This window comes from Asterias amurensis, chromosome 19 (genome assembly GCF_032118995.1).
Source record: "Asterias amurensis chromosome 19, ASM3211899v1".
NCBI classification, from domain to species: Eukaryota; Metazoa; Echinodermata; class Asteroidea; order Forcipulatida; family Asteriidae; genus Asterias; species Asterias amurensis.
The window spans coordinates 9,601,197-9,620,598 of NC_092666.1; the positions used below are offsets into that span (position 1 = coordinate 9,601,197).

General features: G+C 40.5%; 2 protein-coding genes across 2 annotated transcripts; both read left to right on the top strand.

Annotated features, from left to right (window-relative positions):
* Positions 1–643: 643 nt before the first annotated feature.
* Positions 644–7,161, top strand: LOC139951596 (uncharacterized). Its single transcript, XM_071950559.1, has one exon. The coding sequence runs from the start codon at positions 663–665 to the stop codon at positions 4,140–4,142; it is 3,480 nt and encodes a 1,159-aa protein (XP_071806660.1). The 5' UTR covers positions 644–662; the 3' UTR covers positions 4,143–7,161.
* A 7,423-nt stretch (positions 7,162–14,584) lies between these two features.
* On the top strand, positions 14,585–18,758 carry LOC139951465 (E3 ubiquitin-protein ligase TRIM56-like). The gene is made up of 3 exons (XM_071950374.1): positions 14,585–14,658; positions 15,642–16,926; positions 17,322–18,758. Exons 2-3 carry the CDS (start codon positions 15,657–15,659, stop codon positions 17,948–17,950), a joined length of 1,899 nt encoding a protein of 632 aa, XP_071806475.1. The 5' UTR covers positions 14,585–14,658; positions 15,642–15,656; the 3' UTR covers positions 17,951–18,758.
* Positions 18,759–19,402: the final 644 nt, after the last annotated feature.

Genomic DNA, 19,402 nt, shown 5'->3' on the forward strand with positions numbered 1-19,402 from the left:
ATTTTGATTACCCAAAACATTATGCACTATGCAGCAGCAGACGATCGAAAGTACAGTTAACTGCCACAGCTGACAACATACGTCACTTCGGAGCAGACCAATCATAACGCAGAAATTGAGCCCACGTCACTGCAAGTTATTCACTGATATCATTGGTGCTGTAAGACCTGTGCCCGTCCTTGCGGATCAATACAGTGGGACCAGTCTACCGAAGTCACTGGGCGTTCAACGAGACAACACGGAACAATCGTCTTTGGATAATGTCGCGAGTATAATATAATTAGTTCAGCCCTTTATTTTAGTACTAAAACTACCCGGATTTAAAATACGCTTTTACGCTGATAGGAATCTCACCCTTACCCATTAGTACCTTAGTTTTGTCACCTTCTAACCTATTGTTTTGTCACCTTTCCCCCATTAGTGCCTTTGTTTTGTCACCTTTCCCCCATTAGTGCCTTTGTTTTGTCACCTTCTTACCCATTGTGCCTTAGTTTGTCACCTTGTTACCCATAGTGCCTTAGTTTGTCACCTTGTGACCCATTGTGCCTTAGTATGTCACCTTGTGACCCATTGTGAACATCACCAATGTATGAAAGTGAGCTATAGTATTCCAAAACACATTAAATTGATTCTTGTTATATATACAGAGGATATTATTTTTTATGTTCAATAACAAGTTGTTGTATATGAGGAAAATGGAGAGTAACCAAGGAAACCAAACGTCGTCATATCATAATCTACCTGAACTAAGACATAGCATTACTGGCGATAGAAACGACAACGAAGAAGCTTCACAATTAAAAAATGAATATGCTGATTATTTAGACGAGGTGGAATGTAACATTACCCGATTGATCCCTTCACTCTCAAACATGTGCCTGAAAATTGTAGACACTCCCCGGGGAAGATCTGACCGGATCCTCGGCAAAATTCCCGGTCTTTGTCATTTAGTGGCGTCGTTTCGTCATCAAAGATGGCTGCGGGACGTACGGTTTAACTGGTTAGTCAAAGCTCTCATTGAGGCAGAACGGTCGGTCAGTTACCATATCAAGACGACCTTTGACCCGCTTGGAAATAGACTGCAACTGTTCCGTCGAGACACTAGACACGTGGAGGGTGAGATGGGAACCAGATACGATCCTAGTCTTCTCCACCTACCAGGAATGCTCCCCTTACCGGAAACAGTCGATGGTTGTGATGCGAGCGATTGGTGTATAGCTGTCCTAGCGCACCTCATCAACATGCTACTACCGACGACTGTTTCAGATTCAGGATTACGGAGTAGTGATGGCCAGGAGGTTATGAAGCTCTACGTTCGTAGAGTAAATGCATGTCTTGTCCAATGGGCGCCCGTGTTGGTGAAACATTGCTTCGATATTGCAATGGTGTATGTGTGGTGGTGCCGTGGTTATATCAGCAAAGCAGTTGGTGCTACGCTTTGCATCACTGCACTTATCCCAAATGAGGATTTGGATTTGGATCTTGGAAAGTTTGAGCCGTCATTTGGAAGCTTGCAAAAGGGGATTTACTTCAATGAGTTGGGGAGGCTGATGGCCCAAGCAGACCAACCAGAAATTGCGTGTCGGTTCTACTGTAATGCAGTTGAATGTATCACCGATGATTCGTTCGATCTTCATTCTCGGATACTCTGTGCTTCGGCTGCCGATCAAGGACAGATGGACCAGCGGCACGCAGAGCGGGCCATAGCTGATTGGGACGCCGTGTTACGTGAGCCTCACGTCCCATCAAAGATCGGCCACGCCGCGCTGGTGTCCATGTTGCATTGCCATACGGGTGCGTGTGTCAACCTGCCAGAACAACCACGTGCTGATGATAAGAACAAGGAGTGGTTACTCCAGATGGAGTTACGGATAAGCAGTCTTGCTCTGAAGAATCGAAATTGTTATTTTCATTTGTCTCTGATTCGAGCTCTCCTTGGGGTCGAAGAAGGGGCAATTCTTGCATACGACACATTCAGTAGATATTACCAGAGAAACGAGGTACCTGGTACGATTGCATGTTTCGAGCAAAACAAGAACACGGTCAATCCGTGGAGGATATTTTCAAAATGGCTGACCGACCGAATTGTAGAAACGGGAGATAAAAGTCAGGCCATTGGTTGTATGCCGTTGTTATGGAGACGGGTTCTGTGTTACCCGGAGTGGCTTCAAGATCAGAAAAGCTCCAGTCGTCTGTTTGATGTTTGTGGAGCTACGCCAAAACTCAAAATAACAACTGATGGTTTTCTGACTGGAACCTTCGTGGGGAACCTTCCACCGATAACATCTCTTCTGCTCGACCCTTACACTGGAGCTGTTTGCTTTCCTGATCAGGATCGACCCATTGAGGTGCAGGAGTGGGATAACCTCTACCAGAAGGATGAAGGCCATCAACCAGCTTTACCAGCAGTCGATCCCGAACTGCCATTTGTTTTAAACAGCCAAGGTAGACCAAATAACTCCCACTCATGTGGATTCCGTGCTGATACATTTATCCCAACTCCAGTCCACCTGTTCACAAACAAAACAACAGGTGCAACTTGCAGCCTGCTCGTCTCAAATGAAATTGTTAATTACATCATCTCTGGGTATCATCAAGACGACTACAACTTCTATCAGAGAACACCTGGAATAGTGCACCACAACGCTTTGTTGTTATACAGACAAGGATCCATATATCTAAAGGTAGACCTGCGATCTGTGATTCTACAGGCAGGACGAGATGCCATCTTGAAGTGTCTTGAAGACAACAACCGGTTCAGAAATCGCCCACAGACAGAAAGAGAGGTAAGACTCATCCTCGACGTCTGCGTAGATCGTGGTCACCAGATTGGGCCAGGCTTACTCCGAGACTTCATCAACACAAAACAAGGACGCCTCTCTAGATTATACAGTCATCCACTTGAAGATTGGAACGAGGAGTTGATACATCGATGTCTGCCCCCTCCTCAGGTCGTTCGAGTGTCCAATATTGTATTTGTTGGGGAAAGCACTGTGATTCTAAGCTGTCTGCGTGCATTAGAGCCCTACAAATCACAACGAGACAATGTATTAGTTTTTGTTAACTGTATTGACGATAAAACTTTCCAGGCTCCAGTTGTACATTTTGCTGGATTGTTTGATGTCTCGGCTTCTGGTAACCTAGACGATTCTCAAGTGACATTTTGGGAGATTCCTAAACAGACAGACTCTTGGAAATCTCCTGGTAGCAAGGTCTTTTTTGCATATGCTGAGACACTATCAGCAAGTAGCACTGAAACCAAGAACGTCCTGGTAGTCTTTGATGCACACGGTGTTGTTCTAATGCGACAAAGAGATACAACCGGAGTGTTTCATGGCTGCATGAGCTTCACAACTACTTCTGGGTGGCATATATTGGGTTGTGACACGCTTAAGACTAATCTGGTCTCTTTGAACGTCCGGAAGAAGACTTGTGAGAGGTACTGCTGCCCTAAGATCGAAAGCTTTCAGGTGACAGGTGGTGTGGCCTTTGTTGCTAATCCTTCGGGTGTGGTAGTCTTAGACGCTGGTAGTTTAACACCTTTGAGTGTCATTCGAGCCCTGGGCCCAATCAAGGACAGAGAGATGGGCCGAAGAAGCCACGACGGTCTCTTAGTTGAACGAGAATTCCGTTTCTTGCGGGTACTTGCTCTAACTACACAGCGAGAAGGTTCTTCAGCAGAATTCTGTTCAGAGTCAAAGAGCAACAGCTCAACAACATGTTCCTTAAGGATCTTCCTGGGTCTTGCTAATCGTGTTCTAATCCTAAAGACAACTCCTCAAAGTGTCAAGACGTCGCCCTCTTGTAGTCCATTGTCGGTTGAGATCATGGCTGACGTAGCTTTGCCTGGGATCCCCACTGAGGTGTGCTACGTCAATCAATCTGTTGGCTTCGTTGTCACGGCAACCGTCTCTACGGAGCGCCATGATATGGAGACAGAGATACTGTACTGGTTTGATGTGTCTGGCGGATTACGTGGTGTTCATCCGCTGTTGGGAAGTAGTCCGCACGGCATGCTCGCCGTGAAGTTAAATAATATATCTGGGGACGCGGTGAGATGTAACAACGAAACTTCAAGTTGGCATTTATACCTTGACGATGGCTATGGAGGTATTTGCTGCATTCAGTTATTAAAGCCTTGATAAAATGTTGCCTTATTTTTGCAAAGATGTGATTTCATAAATCCTGTCAGCACATAAATTTGCTTAGCTTGAAACTTCTTCCTTAATAAAAACAGGATTACCAACCAAATTTCCACGTGATTTTCAGGATAAGCAAACAACAGCTGAAGGTCTTTGCCGTGCTCCCAGAACACCGTCTTTCCACCAAGTCGGTCGCACTTAAATAACGGACCGGGCCCCCACGAGCCACCTCTCCGACCCTGCTTATTCCCTAAGAAAGGCCAAGTGATGGGGTCTAGTAGCACGCAAAAAGTGCAACACATTGAAATTTGGTTGGTAATCTTGTTTTTATCAAGGAAGAAATTTCATGTTAAGCAAATTTCTGTGCTTACAGGCTTTATGAAACTGGGCTCTGAATGCTGAGTACTCGATGTATTTGCTTATAGTGTATTATATACTGATGATGGAGTCTTTATAAGAGTGCATGGGGTTGGTGTACCTGTCTTTTTTTTGATTGTGTCAATCAATGCAATATGTTTGTGTTCTTAAAAATGCCTTTTTTCTACTTTTACAATATTTCGGACGAAACTGTTTATGGTTTTTTTTTTCGAGGCTTGGTATTCCATGGTGTGAAATTTATATAGATAATAATGTATAATCATTTTGTCCATTTCAGAAAAAAATGTTGTCACTTTTTTATAAAGTTATATTTAAACTTAAGCTAACTGAAATTTTGTATATATTTTTAGTAGATACTTTTAATGTTCAGTGCCTGTCATCTAATGAGCCATTTTGTGCCTAAAAAGACTATCGAATGCTGTTTTAAAAACTTATTGGAAATTGTGTTTTTTGTAGTTTTTGTAAAATCTTGCCAACTGGGATACTTGGACGCTAGGTGGCAGCAGACTTACCAAGTGAAATCCAAGGTTCTCGGTTATGTGCACATGCTTAGACTACCGTGTAAACAATGAATAGACCTTATGCACATGACGTCATTTCAGTAGGGCGCCCTCATCTAGAGGTCAAAAGGAGGTTGTTCATTGGCCAATCCTGTGCGCCGCGCGTACAACTCTGTGCGTTTCCATTGTTTCGTCACCGTTTTTCCACTTAGATGGCCGCTGGATGACGTCTATAGACCTTTACCGCAAATCTCGGAACGTGCGCGTAAGGCGTGGAATGAGGTGCATGCTGGGCCCAATTTCATAGCGCTGCTTAACGGTAAGCATATTTTCATGCTTACTGTAGCAGAACAAATTTGCTAGGGTGTAAGCGTATTTCACAGTTTTAGCAGAAAAGTTTGACGGCCATATTGCGCGTTCACCCCATGGATTTTATTGTGATGTCATATTTTATTTGCATACAGTAAGCACCGTGGTGTGTACTAAAAGGTTAGCACGCCTGTTCGTGTGCTTGTGGTAAGCATCGCTATGAAATGGAAATCGTGCAGTAGGCACAAAATGCCCAGTGTCTTTAAAGACACTGGACATTATTGGTAATTGTCAAAGATCAGTGTTCTCACTTGGGGTATCTCAACATATGCATTAAAAAGCAAACCTGTGAAAACTTGAGCTCAATCGGTCGTCGAAATTGTGAGATAATAATGAACGACAAAAAACCCACCCTTGTCGCACCATGGTCACACAAAGTTGTGTGATTTTAGATGCTTGATTTCGAGACATCAAATTCTAAATCTGAGGTTTCGAAATCAAATTCGAGGAAATTACTTCTTTCTCGAAAACTACGTCATTTCAGAGGGAGCTGTTTCTCTTAATGTTTAATACCATCAACCTCTCCCTATTACTCGTTACCAAGAAAGGTTTTATGCTAATAATTATTTTTTAATAAACACCAATTGTGTCCACTGCCTTTATCCGTTGTATGAGTCGGAAGAAACCATGTACAATTTTCAGCATGGTTATCACATTGTACTTATATTGGGTTATAACCAACGACATCAACTGCTTGCGTCTTTAGGTTGTCATGGGTCAATCTTTCACAAAGAGTTAGGATTCAAAACGTATAGCTAATCCTAAGTTAAAGGCAGTGGACACTATTGGTAATTACTCAAAATTTATTATCATAAAACCTTACTTGGTAACGAGTAATGGGGAGCTGTTGATCGTATAAAACATTGTGAGAAACGGCTCCCTCTGAAGTGACGTAGTTTTCGAGAAAGAAGTAATTTTCCACGAATTTGATTTCGAGACCTCAAGTTTAGAATTTTAGGTCTCAAAGTCAAGCATCTGAAAGCACACAACTTCGTGTGACAAGTGTGTTTTTTCTTTCATTATTATCTCGCAACTTCGATGACCGATTGAGCTCAAATTTTCACAGATTCGTTATTTTATGTGTTGAGATACATCAAGTGAGAAGACTGGTCTTTGACAATTACCAATAGTGTCCACTGTCTTTAAGACGAGTAGCTCGTCCTTACTCAAGATAAGACTAGTCTTAGCTCTTTGTGAAATCCTCCCCAGGTTCTTTAGAATATGGCTTTACTTCAGAACGAAATATCTCACCGACAAAGGGGTCCAGTACTTATCGGGAAGCATACAAACTTTAAAAAAATAATAAAAAAAAATGTGGGTATCCTTACTAACCATTTGTAATAATTGATAATTTTTTTTTTTTAATATGGCTTTATTTAAGAAGGAAATATTTCACCGAAAAATGGTTCTAGCAAGACCTAACAATCACGAAGGTTACAGACTAAAATTAAACAATGTTTTGTATTCTTATACCAACCCTGTGTAATACCTTGAAGCAATTTTTAGAGAACATGTTTATCAATATAATGTATTCCAACTCTGGTGATGTATCTTAATGAAATATTATTATTTTATTAAATCCTAATATTATTTGCTTAGATTGTTTATTTGTTCACGGTGTTGAATTAACTCCCATAGCATTTTTTTTTTCTTTTTTTTTTTTTAGATAAAAATTATAACATACGTTGTTATTTCTTTTTCTGTCAGATCAAAAGTACAGTAGGTCTAATGCAGAGTTGTAAAAAAATATTATAAATTACAACAAGAGCAATTAAAACACAGATGAACGAAAGAAAAACAGCTCCAATTACTGAACTTTTGATTGTCATTTTGTTTGTTTTATAAACATCACACAACCCCGAACAACTTTTGTTTGACTCGCCCTGTGTTTAATAGTTCTGTTATCGATCGTCACGGGTAGGAATAAGTATTATTTTTCACTCAACATCTGTTGGGTTGCAGCTGATTGAAAAAAAACACGCAGGTAACAAAATAATTTTATTTTTGATAATAACACTATCTACTCAAGCAAAGAAATGTACGGCCCGGTTGTATATTTAATGTCAGAAGTGCTTTATTGCATTCATGCTGTGATACAAAAAAATCGGTTATACAAAAATCGATTACTATTATTACAATAGACACACCTGTTCTAGAACTCTAATTCATTCAATTCAATTCAATTCAAAAATGGTTTATTAAAACATGTCTCGCAGTTGAAAAAAAAATGAATTGCACAACTGAATTTAAAGGCAGTGGACACGATTGGTAATTACTCAAAACAATTATTAGCTTAAAACCTTACTTGGTGACGAGTAAGGGGGAGAGGTTGGTGGTATAAAACATTGTGAGGAATGGGTCCCTCTGAAGTGACGTAGTTTTCGAGAAAGAAGTAATTTTCCACGAATTTGATTTCAAGACCTCAGATTTAGAACTTGAGGTCTCGAAATCAACCATCTAAACGCACACAACTTCGTGTGACTAGGGTATTTTTTCTTTCATTATTATCTCTCAAGTTCGATGACCGATTAAGCTAAAAGTTTTACAGGTTTGTTATTTTATGCATATGTTGAGATACACCAACTGTGAGGGCTAGTCTTTGACAATTACCAATAGTCTCCACTGCCTTTAAAGGAACGTTACAGAATTGGTAAGAAAACAAAATCGTGAAGATCACAGATTTACATCAAACTTACCCGGTCTAATGATGAGGATAGTAGAAAACATCTCTTGAAATATTTCTGTCTAAAATGTCATATTTAATGAGAAATAAATAATATAATTTCGCGTTTGGAGTTTATCGATCGTTTTATTCATTATTGTTTTGGCATCGATGCAATGCAAAATTTGTAACCGTTTGTTTTCACTATTCTCTCGTGACCCAGATGGCCGATCGGATCTCAAACTTCTACAGGTTTGTCAGTTTTATGATGGATTTACACAAAGTGCTTACACTGCCATGCCAGCAACGTTTTTGCTTGCAAAACCAAATCTGTAATGTTCCTTTAAAGACAGTGGACACTATTGGTAAATGTCAAAGACCAGTCTTCTCACTTGGTGTATCTCAACACATGCATAAACTAACAAACCTGTGAAAATTTTAGCTCGATTGGCTGTCAGAGTTGCGAGATAACTATGAAATAAATAAAAACACCCTTGTCACACAAAGTTGTGTACTTTCAGATGCTTGATTTCGAGACCTCAAATTCTAAACTTAAGGTCTCAAAATCAAATTCATGGAAAACTACTTCTTTCTCGAAAACTACGTCACTTCAGAGGGAGCTGTTTCTCACAATGTTTTATACAATCAACCTCTCCCCATTACTCACTACTAAGTGAGGTTTTTTGCTGATAATTATATTTTGAGTAATTACTAATAGTGTCCACTGACTTTAAGTTTCTCAATTGATCCATGCATTATGAGGACCTTGGTATAAAATAACGTAAAAATATTCTAGCTTGAATTAAAATCCTATGTTTGCTCTTGCATTTCGCAACTTAAAGGCAGTGGACACTATTGGTAATAACTCAAAATAATTATCAGCATAAAACCTCACTTGGTAACGAGTAATGGGGAGAGGTTAATAGTATAAAACTTTGTGAGAAACGGCTCCCTCTGAAGTGACGTAATTTTTGAGAAAGAAGTAATTTTCCACGAATTTGATTTCGAGACCTCAAGTTTAGAATTTGAGGTCTCGAAATTAAGCATCTAAAAGCACACAACTTCGTGTGACAAGGTTTTTTTTTCTTTCTTTCATAGTTATCTCGCAACTCCGACGACCAATCGAGCTCAAATTTTCACAGGTTTGTTATTTTATGCATATTATGTTGATATACACCAAGTAAGAAGACTGGTCTTTGACAATTATCAATAGTGTCCAGTGTAATAACTGTTATTCTTTGTCTCAGTGCAAATGAATGTCTTTGACTAATGCCTACAAGCCCTGCCACTACAATAGATCCCTTTAAAACTTTGAAATTTAAAAAAGGCCCTCAAATCACCCAGAAATGATCTTATATAATTATATATAAAAACAACCAAGGGAGGGCCTACTGTGCAATGGCCATCCGCTCTCGCCTGCGTGCCTGCGTGCGGATGTTTTCAGATACAGTATTCTGGAATTTCGTGAATTGATTTCAGAGAGCGCATGTGTACATCTCGCTACGCAAGCTAGACTACACACAATAATTAGCTCGGGCAGGTAACGCAAAAGCACATAGGAACACACACCACGCAAGCACTGCGTACATTGTGTAATAAGCTAGACTTTACGTACAAAGGAAAACATACTAAACAAATCCCAGAATGCATTGTTTTTTCCTATCTGTAAAGGGGTCTATGCGCTTAGTTTGTAAAAAAAAAATGGCGCACGTGTTCCGTCGACCAAGGGCGTTTTTGCACGGGGCGGACACAACTGCATGTGCAAATGTGTCCGGGCGGACACACTTGCATTATGAAGCAGCGTCCGGGCGGACACGATTGCATAATATGCAAAATCGTCCGGCGGACATTTTTGCATATGCAATAATGTCTTTTGGATAGTATTGCATAGAGGACATAACTGCATGGACACTTCAACTCGATTAAAGTGAAGTTCGTTCCAATTTCACTCAAAAAGATTGACACAAATTGACTTTCACTACCAAAAGAGCGAAACCGACACCACTCGGACAAGAGAATGATACGTTCACTCTTTTACAATTAGAGAGTAAGCTTTCGATATTATTTGTGTTAGGATTACTCCCGAATCGGTGGTGTTCGTCAGTTTGCACTTTTGGTAGTCTGTGGTCGTGTGCATGTAGTGAAGTGGATGCGAGGTCAAAACAATGCAAACTTAACGGAATGTTGGCTGGTAACCTACTTTGCTAAGCAATATTTTCATGTGCTGAGCAAGCTCATGCTTACAGGCTTTATGAAATTGGTCCCAGATGACGATCTGGGTCAAATTTCATAGAGCTGCTAATCACACAAATTTGCTTAGCATGATATTTCTGCCTCGAATAAAACAGGATTACCAACCAAATTTCCACATGATTTTCAGGATAAGCAAACAACAGCTGAATACCAGTAACAAGTAATATACAACAAATGAAAATTCGGCTGGTAATTCTGTTTTTATCAAGGAAGAAATTGCAATGCAAATTGCTAAGCAAATTGTTGTGCTTAGCAGCTCTATGGATTTGGGGCCCTGTGCTTTACCGCACGGCCACAACGTCCTGTTGATCATTTATTTTTACAAAGCGGTTTTAACTTCCTGACAAACAAAATACATTTTTACTCATCGGATAATATATCTATAGTTTAAGTCAATTTTAGCCCGATTCATACATCCTTAAAGACACTGGACACTATTTGGTAATTGTCGAAGACCAGTCTTTACACACTTGGCGTATCTCAACATATGCAAAAAAATAACAAACCTGTGAAAATTTGAGCTCATCAATTGGTCGTCCAAGTTGCGAGATAACAATGGAAGAAAAAAACACCGTTGTCACACGAAGTTGTGTGCTTTAAGATGTTTGATATTGGGACCTCAAAGTTTAATTCTGATGGGGTCTCGAAATAAAATTCAAATATTTTAGTGGAAAATTAGGTCTACTTCTTTCTCGAAACTACGTTACTTCAGAGGGGGCTGTTTCTCACACTGTTTTATACTATCAACAGCTCTCCATTGCTTGTTACCAAGTAAGTTTTTATGCTAACAATTGAAGAGTAATTACCAATAGTGTCCAGTGCCTTTAAATCACTCCCATCGACTATTGTTCATATTTACAGAGTCATCAGCAGTTTGCATTTCCTGCGTGTGGTTTGAACAAGTCACAAAAAGTCACAAGACTGGTCTCATCTGGCGAATACAGTGACTCAGACTAAATAAGTTTATATCAAAAACAAGTTCTTTGCGCTTCGATTAGTAAAACAAACATGATATTAAGAAACTTGACTTTGGTATTTAAAGAGACACGTCGCCCTGGACCTTTTTGGTAATTGTCAAAGACCAGTCGTCTCACTTGGTGTATCTCAACATATGCACAAAATAACAAACCTGTGAAAATTTGAACTCAATTGGTCGTCGAAGTTGCGAGACAATAAGGGAAGAAAAAGCACCCTTGTCACACGAAGTTGTGTGCTTTCAGATGCTTGATTTCGAGAATTTAATTTTGAGGTCTCGAAATCGAATAAGTGGAAAATTACTTCTCTCTCGAAAACTATATACTTCGGAGGGAGCTGTTTCTCACAATGTTTTATACTATCAACAGCTTTCCATTGCTTGTTACCAAATAAAGTTTTTCGCTTACAATTATTTTGAGTAATTACCAATATAGTGACCCAGATATACCCTTGACTTTATTATAGAGTTGCACTCCAATAATTGTTACCTCACAGAGGGATATTCCTCATATAAGGAGGTATAATTGAGGTATAACACCCATTGAGGTATTCCCTCCATGTTGGTGCAATTGAAATCTTATTTTTTTGCAAAAATAGGCCCTGCTTATATTTTATGAAAACCCCACAATTTTTTACATATTTTACATAAAACGAAATGCTGAGGACACGACTGAAAAAAAAAACTTATTTTGCACTAATTCATTGTTGAAGGCCCGCATTTTTGTCCAATTAATTTTGTACATAAAAACGAGGTGCCAATAGAAACGAAGTGCCAGTAAAAAAAAAACATACAGAACAAAAAAATATACTGCATAATTTATTAATAATTGCACTTTTTTCGTGGTTATTATCATGATAATTGCTTTTTTTTTCGTTGTTATTGTCATTACTGGCGCTTAAAGGATTGGTAGAGTGTTGTGTGTGATCAAACATAAACATGAATTATAAACCTGTGGAAATTTCGGCTGAATTCTTTGTGTGAGTCGGGTGAAAAAAAACATCCATAATTTTTAGCTTGAAAGAAACACGGTATTCTTCTTATAGATATTGTCATTTCATAGTCATTTCCTTCAGGACACTTTTGGTAATGTTGTCAAAGACCACTAATCTAACTTTTTTAGGGCCTTGTCACACGAGGCAACTTTTCCAGGCATCTTGGAGGCAACCAACTGCAGTGCATGCTACAGGAACACTTTGGTAGCACTTGAGTAATTCTTCGAACAATGTCTTATGATCAACCAGTACAATACCTGAATATTGAAATGTGAGTGGCTTTTCTTCTTGGAGATCGCCTGGAACTAGGGACTGTAAATTTCCTCGTGTGACATGGCACTTAGTGTAACCCAACATTTTATGCGTAAAAAAACAAGTCTATGAAAATTTGGGCTCAATTGGTCGTCAAAGTTGTAAGAGAATAATGAAAGGAAAAAAACACAGTCACCCTTGTTGCATAAATGTATGTGCTATCACATTCATGCTTCAGGCTCGAAGTCTCTTCATATTATTGTGAGAAATTACTTTTTTCTGGAAAACTACGTTACTTCAGAGGGAGCCGTTTCTCACAATGTTTTATACTATCAACAGCTTTCCACTGCTTGTTACCGAGTAAGGTTTTATGCCACCAATTATTTTTGAGCAATTACCAATAGTGTCCAGTGCCTTTAAAGGCACTGTACAAGTTTGGTAATTGTCAAAGACCATTGTTGTCACTTTGTGTATCCCATCATCAGCATAAAATAACAAGGCTGTGAAAATTGGAGTCAATTTGTCATCGAAGTTGCGAGAACATGATAAAAGAGTTGTCATCGAAGTTGCGAGAACATGATAAAAGAAAAAACACCCTTGTTGGACGAATTTGTGTGCTTTCAGCTAGGAAAAAAAAGACTTCTACCTAGAAGAAAAATTACCTCTTTCTCAAAAACTACGTCACTCCAGAGGAAGTCGTTTCCCACAATGTTTTATACTATCAACAGCTCTCCAATGCTCGTTACCAAGTCAGTTTTTAAATTTTTGTTTTGAGTAATTACCAAACGTGTACCTTGTGTTTAAATAGTTTCTGTCTGGTGTTTGGTAGTTTCGATTGCAGATGTTGCCTTGACATTTAATTGTACTGGGGTCGATTTCACAAAGAGTTAGGACTTGTCCTAACCTAGGAGATATACAAATTGCATGGATAGTCCTAAGTTAGGACGAGTAACTGGTCCTAACTCGAGATAAGACTAGTCCTAACTCTTTGTGAAATCCACCCCTGGGCAGCACAGCCATGACTTTAATATCAACTTTGTAATGGAACCCCTCTTCATCAAAGTAAGGGATAATATTGTCCCCAATCAGGGATATTTTGGTATCCTGGGCCCAATTTCGTAAAGCTGCTAAGCCCCAAAATGCTTAGCATGGAATTTTGGCATTGATAACAACAGGATTGGCAACCAAATTTCAACGTGATTTTCATGCTAAGCAAACACCAGCTGAATACCAGTACCAAGCAATATGAAACAAATGGAAATTGGGTTGGTAATCCGCCGTTTTTATCAAGGAAGAAATTTCATACTAAGCAACAAAAACAGTTTGTGCTTAGCAGCGCTATAAAGTTGGGCCCTGGTTGGCTTCTACAATATCGAACAATTATTAACCCCAGCTGGGTATAATTGTTCTTAGGGCCCAATTTCATAAAGCTGTTAAGCAGAAAATACTACTCGATAAATTTCTTTGCTATGCAAAAATTTAGTGGTCACAACATTAACTTTTGCTTGTGACCTGTTTCTGTTATTAAGCAATACTTTTCTGTGCCAAGACAGTTTCTGTGCTGACAGTTTTGTGCTGACAGGCTTGGGTCCAATTTCATAGAGCTGACTGCTTAACAAATTTTCGGCTAGGCAGAAATGAGCAGGATATATCAGTCACAAAATAATTGTACACGTGAAATGGTACTTGAAATGCTCTATAATTTGGGCCGAGATTGGAACCATAATTGTCCCAATGAGTTCTTCGATCAATGGTGACGGCGACATCGATGGTATTTTGGCTGGTAACCGTATTCCGGTAAGCAAAAATATTTACTGCTTAGCTGCTTTTTTGTGCTTAAGCAGCTCTACAGCACATATTATTGGAACCCTGTTATCCCATGAGGTTTTCAATCCTTGGTGATGAGACTATTAAACCCATTGAGTCATTTCGAGTTTCCGGTATACACGGTCACCACTTGTTACTCATTCCGGTTTTAGTTTGTATCACTTGCACAGATGTCCAGCCGAATTGTTGGGTATAAAAAGACTACATCACAAGGCCCTAGTCCATTGTGATATGATTTCTGTTCCGCCTGGTGCCAAAGATTTATCCTGTAAAGCTATAGGCCATTCGTTCTCAACACAAATCAAAGGTAAGACCACTGTTATAAACCAATAAATAATGTTCAGTTAAATTGTTGAATAATTTCTAGAGTTTCCCACCACTATGTGACTCTTTTGCGCTTGCGTACGCGCTTAGAAGGTGCAGGCTGCTTCTATTTTATGTCATTTACTATGGAAAAGCAAACTTAAAGATGCTATGTCAGATTTTTGGCCCCAAACATTAAAAAAAAAATTTTTTTGAGTGAATGGTATTTCAAAGAGTATCACCCGCTCTAACGAAACAAAGTTTAACTTTTACTTTTAATGGTCAGGAACCATGACAAAAATTGAAAACGTTTCTTATAAAACACATAAGAATTGGTCACGTGATATATTGTCGGGATCCCGACAAAAACTAATATTTTGAGCACTTTATTTCACTGCTACTAATAATTGGCGGACTTTTTCGAGCAATGGCTCAAATGAAAGCTTGTAACCCGACCCCATCAAAATACCTATTGAATTTTAAATCAAATTGGGTCAAATCGGCCAAAAATCTGACATAGGATCTTTAATCACTGTAGTTCTATTAGCCAAGAACGGGGTTATCAGAATAGTTCTCAGGGGTTTTCCTTCCAAACTCTAAAATTGAAACTTCCTTCTATTCATTGTCTTCTCTCTGAGTCTAAAACTGAAACTTCCTTCCCTGTCTTCTGTCATCGGACTACAACATTCGTTCCTCTTTGGTAGCGACTCTGGAAAGAGCCGGTGTCATGGGGAAATAAGTCCTTGAAGATTCTGTCTCCCATAGATAAAAACAAAATGGACTAGGATGGGAATTCAAGAGAGGACGCTTTCAGAAGAAGAAGTTTCCTGTACAGTTCGCCGTATCGGGGGACAGAATCTATACCTGCCACACCGTTCGGTTTTTCTCTTTTTTCCTGGCAATGATCGGTCAATATTGAATTAAAATTCATGCCCCCATCGAGAGTAAACATGTTGATATTATATTGGCTGAATGTTTTTCTTTCAGAGCTTGTGTTAGGGAATGGACGATGGTAAGAAAAAACAACCCGAGTGCGCCCTCTGCCTGGGACGATACCAACAACCCAAACTCTTAGAATGCCTCCATAGCTTCTGTGCAAACTGTCTAAAGAAGTACAGGACAACTAACATCGCTAAGGTACCTATGATATGCTGCCCTGTATGTGGTAAAAACACAGACATCCGAGCCGGCATCGACAACCTGAAGACGAACTTCTATCTGATTGGACTCACGGATGAGATAATCATGCAAGAGCAAGTTGCAAATTGCCTGGAGACCAAGTTGGCTTGTGGGTCTTGTGAGGGTGGTAGGAACCTGGCTGTGTCGAGGTGTATCGATTGCGCGCTGTACCTCTGCGCAAATTGCCAGAATGCGCACACGAGATTCGCCGCTCTGTCGAGTCACAAGATCGCCACTCTGGATGAGATTAAGTATGGGGTGGTCGAGGTGAGGAAAGTACGGCTTGAGATGGAGCCTAAGTGCAAGAAGCACTACGGGGAGATCCTTGCCTTCTTCTGCGAGACGTGCCAAGAGTTAGTCTGCCATGATTGTACAGTTGTCGACCACAGCCAGGTCAAAGGTCACAAATGCATCGACACCAATAAGGCCTTCTCGGAGCGTAAACAGTCGTTGGGTGAGCTCTTCCCTGCTCTAAACTACGCATTGTTGGTCATTGAACAGTCGTTGGATGACGCAACTGAGATGAAGAAGAAGTTGCAGAGTTCCAGCGTCGAGACCATCCAAGAGGTGCACACAAGGGCAGCCGAAGTGACCGCTATGGTGGCTGTCGAAGAGAAACGCATCATTGGAGACATCAAGAGGATTGAAGAAGATCGAGAGTTGAAGTTCAAGGAGCATGAAGAGAAGATGAGCAGGATGAGGGAGGGTATCCAGCACTCTCTGACTACGGCTCGAGAGCTTGTCAGCACGGCATCCAAGGGTGACCTCCTTACACTCTACGCGACCATCAGCAAAGAGCTCAAATCCCTCGGTGTCCACAAACCTCCGAAGATCGACCACAGACTCTCCTTCATGACGTTCGCCCGTAGTGGGAACGAGGATGGGTGTATCAACCTCGGGAATCTGGTTATGGAGGGGAAGTGGGAGATGTGTCGGCAGTTTGGGAAGGACGAAGGAGAGGGTGAATTCAGCTGTGCCAGGGGCATCGCTGCCTTGCCATCGGGAGACATCGCTGTGGCTGACCAGTGGAACAAGAGAGTCGTTATCTGCAACTCTAAAGGTGGCCACAAGAGGGCGGTACAAATCGATGATTGTAAGTCGTTTTCTCATTCTCTCAGCCTCGATTTCGTTAGCAGTAAAGATGAGAGAAACAAGACAAACAAAATATATTAGTATGATGACCAGGAGGTCACCAGCCAAAGCTACAATGTTTTATGTAGGCCTACCTTTATTTTTGTGGCTGGTATCCTGCTCAGTCTGCTTAGCAGGGAATTGTTACGCAATAATTTCTGCTTAAATAGCTAGCTCTTACAAAATTGTGCTTTTCTATTAAAGCAAACATTTAGTGGGACACCAGTCACAACAATGTAAACTTAACGTAAGTTGACTGGTTATAAGCAATAATTTTCTGTGCTTAACAATTTTAGTGCTTACAGGCAGGCTTTATGAAATTGGGCCCTGAACTGTACACTATTTTTATCTTTACAGATCCATTCGATGTGGCGACATTCAACAACCAACTGATTGTGCTAGACACCACAAGCCTGGTCAAAGTCTACAACACCGACAAGATACTGGTCTTCGAGTTCCCAACCCTCCCGGCAGCCGAGGTCGGCAAGACGCTGGTGAATCTAGCCAGCGTAGCGGTTAAGCGAGACGGTACCATCGTCATCGGGGATGTCAAGCGGTGCGTTCTGACGGAGCACCGGCCGGCAGACGGCTCACTGATCCGTACCGTCCCGGTCGCTACTCCGCCACACTACCTCGCAATCGACAGCACCGTGAATCGGGTGATTATCAGTGGGGCCGACAAGCGCGTTGCCCAGGCGGTGGATGGTGAGACTGGCGCAACTATCTTCACGATCAAGCCGCTCGTTGCCAACGACCGGGTTGAATACTGTACCGGGGTTTGCTGCGATAGCTCGGGTATATTTCTGGCTATGCATAACGGCAGTGACACGGGGCATATACACCAGTATGACGCCAAGGGGACGTTTCGTGCATGCGTGGCTCAGGATCTTCATTATCCAATGGGTATTAAGATGTGTGCGGGGAAACAGCAGCTAGCCATTGCAGACTGGACTTCGGTCAAGATTTTCGAACTTGAGCACGTCTAAAACTATGTCAAACTTGATAATCGCTGGATATTTTATAACCCACATACACAGTCATGTTCGGCTTAGACTGGTCCCCTGTCGATATCCCCGCAAGGAAGGGCAGGGTGGTTTTATACTAAGCATACACATGTACGTCATATTTAACTGTGAATCTCCAGAACCGTAAAGCCACGTAAAATTAATACGAGGTCAAAATGTGGTTATGGACGTACGTGGGCTCAACAGCCTGAGATCTCTGCCGTAATTCACGAGCTCTCCACGAAGTTGTGATGCAGATTTGTATGCTATGTTAAACCTAAACAAAAAACACCCTTACCATTGGGGGACTTTTGGGTCACTAGGTGGCAGCAGGGGACTTTTGGGTCACTAGGTGGCAGCAGACTTGCCATGTAAAAACATTGTTATCGGTAAGGTACAAATAGGTCTGCTGACACATAGCTTTTCAAAGTCTACCTTCCAAAATGAAGGATTCCGAAAGACTGTGAGTTGTATGCCCCATGTATTGTTGTCCAGTGACGAAACTCAGCAAGATTTTGGGGCACAAGGAGTAGCACCTCTGACCAATGAAAACCCGTAGTTTCCATTTGCACTATTGTGTACAATCCCTTTTCAGGACTCTTTATAATGTATAATGTAGTTGATTGTGTCATTAATATTTTGTTATTGAGATAATTGGACGTGGAGGTATGCAATTTCACCCTCTACTTGTACATAGAAAAATAGTTTGAAACACTGAGACAATACCACATTCATGTCAAACCTTTATTATTCTGGTAATTTCTAATCTCAACTGTCCACATTTCAAATGACGAGGACTCGGGCGGGGGGGGGGGTGTGCCAGTGCCACAGCGAAATCTGGAGAAGGATGAATCAACAGAGGGCGCTATCAGACACCTTTCGTCGTCCTATTGATTGGGGGGGGGGGGCAGAATCTCCCCCACCGGTGTTCATTTCACGAGTAAAAATTGTATTTTGTACGTGAAATTAACACCTCAGTTAATCAAGGGCATCCGTAGTAAGTTATCGTGACTAGTATTTTGACATGCTTATAATTGTTTTACTATCATTTTGACACTTTAATCCTAAACATTTGATACTTTATAATTCTAAGTTCTTTCTTATATTCTTATAGAAATTTGACATTATTTTATACTTTATTTTGAAACATAATTAGGAATAGTATTTTTTTTTATAAATGAATAAGTAGGTTTTACATGAAAATAAACCGTATAACCGACTTCGTCTTCTAAATTTTGTCATGTCTTTTCTCAAGTTGTTATTTTTAAAAGTTGTGTTTGGTTACCCAAGTGTTTGCGGCCTCTTGGTCTGCGTCCTCCTATCATACATAGGAGTCATGGGATAACACTGAATAAATACTGTTCGAAATTACCTAGTTGTAATAATTATATAATTTTTATAAGCTTGCGAAATCAGGTACTTCATTACTTCTAT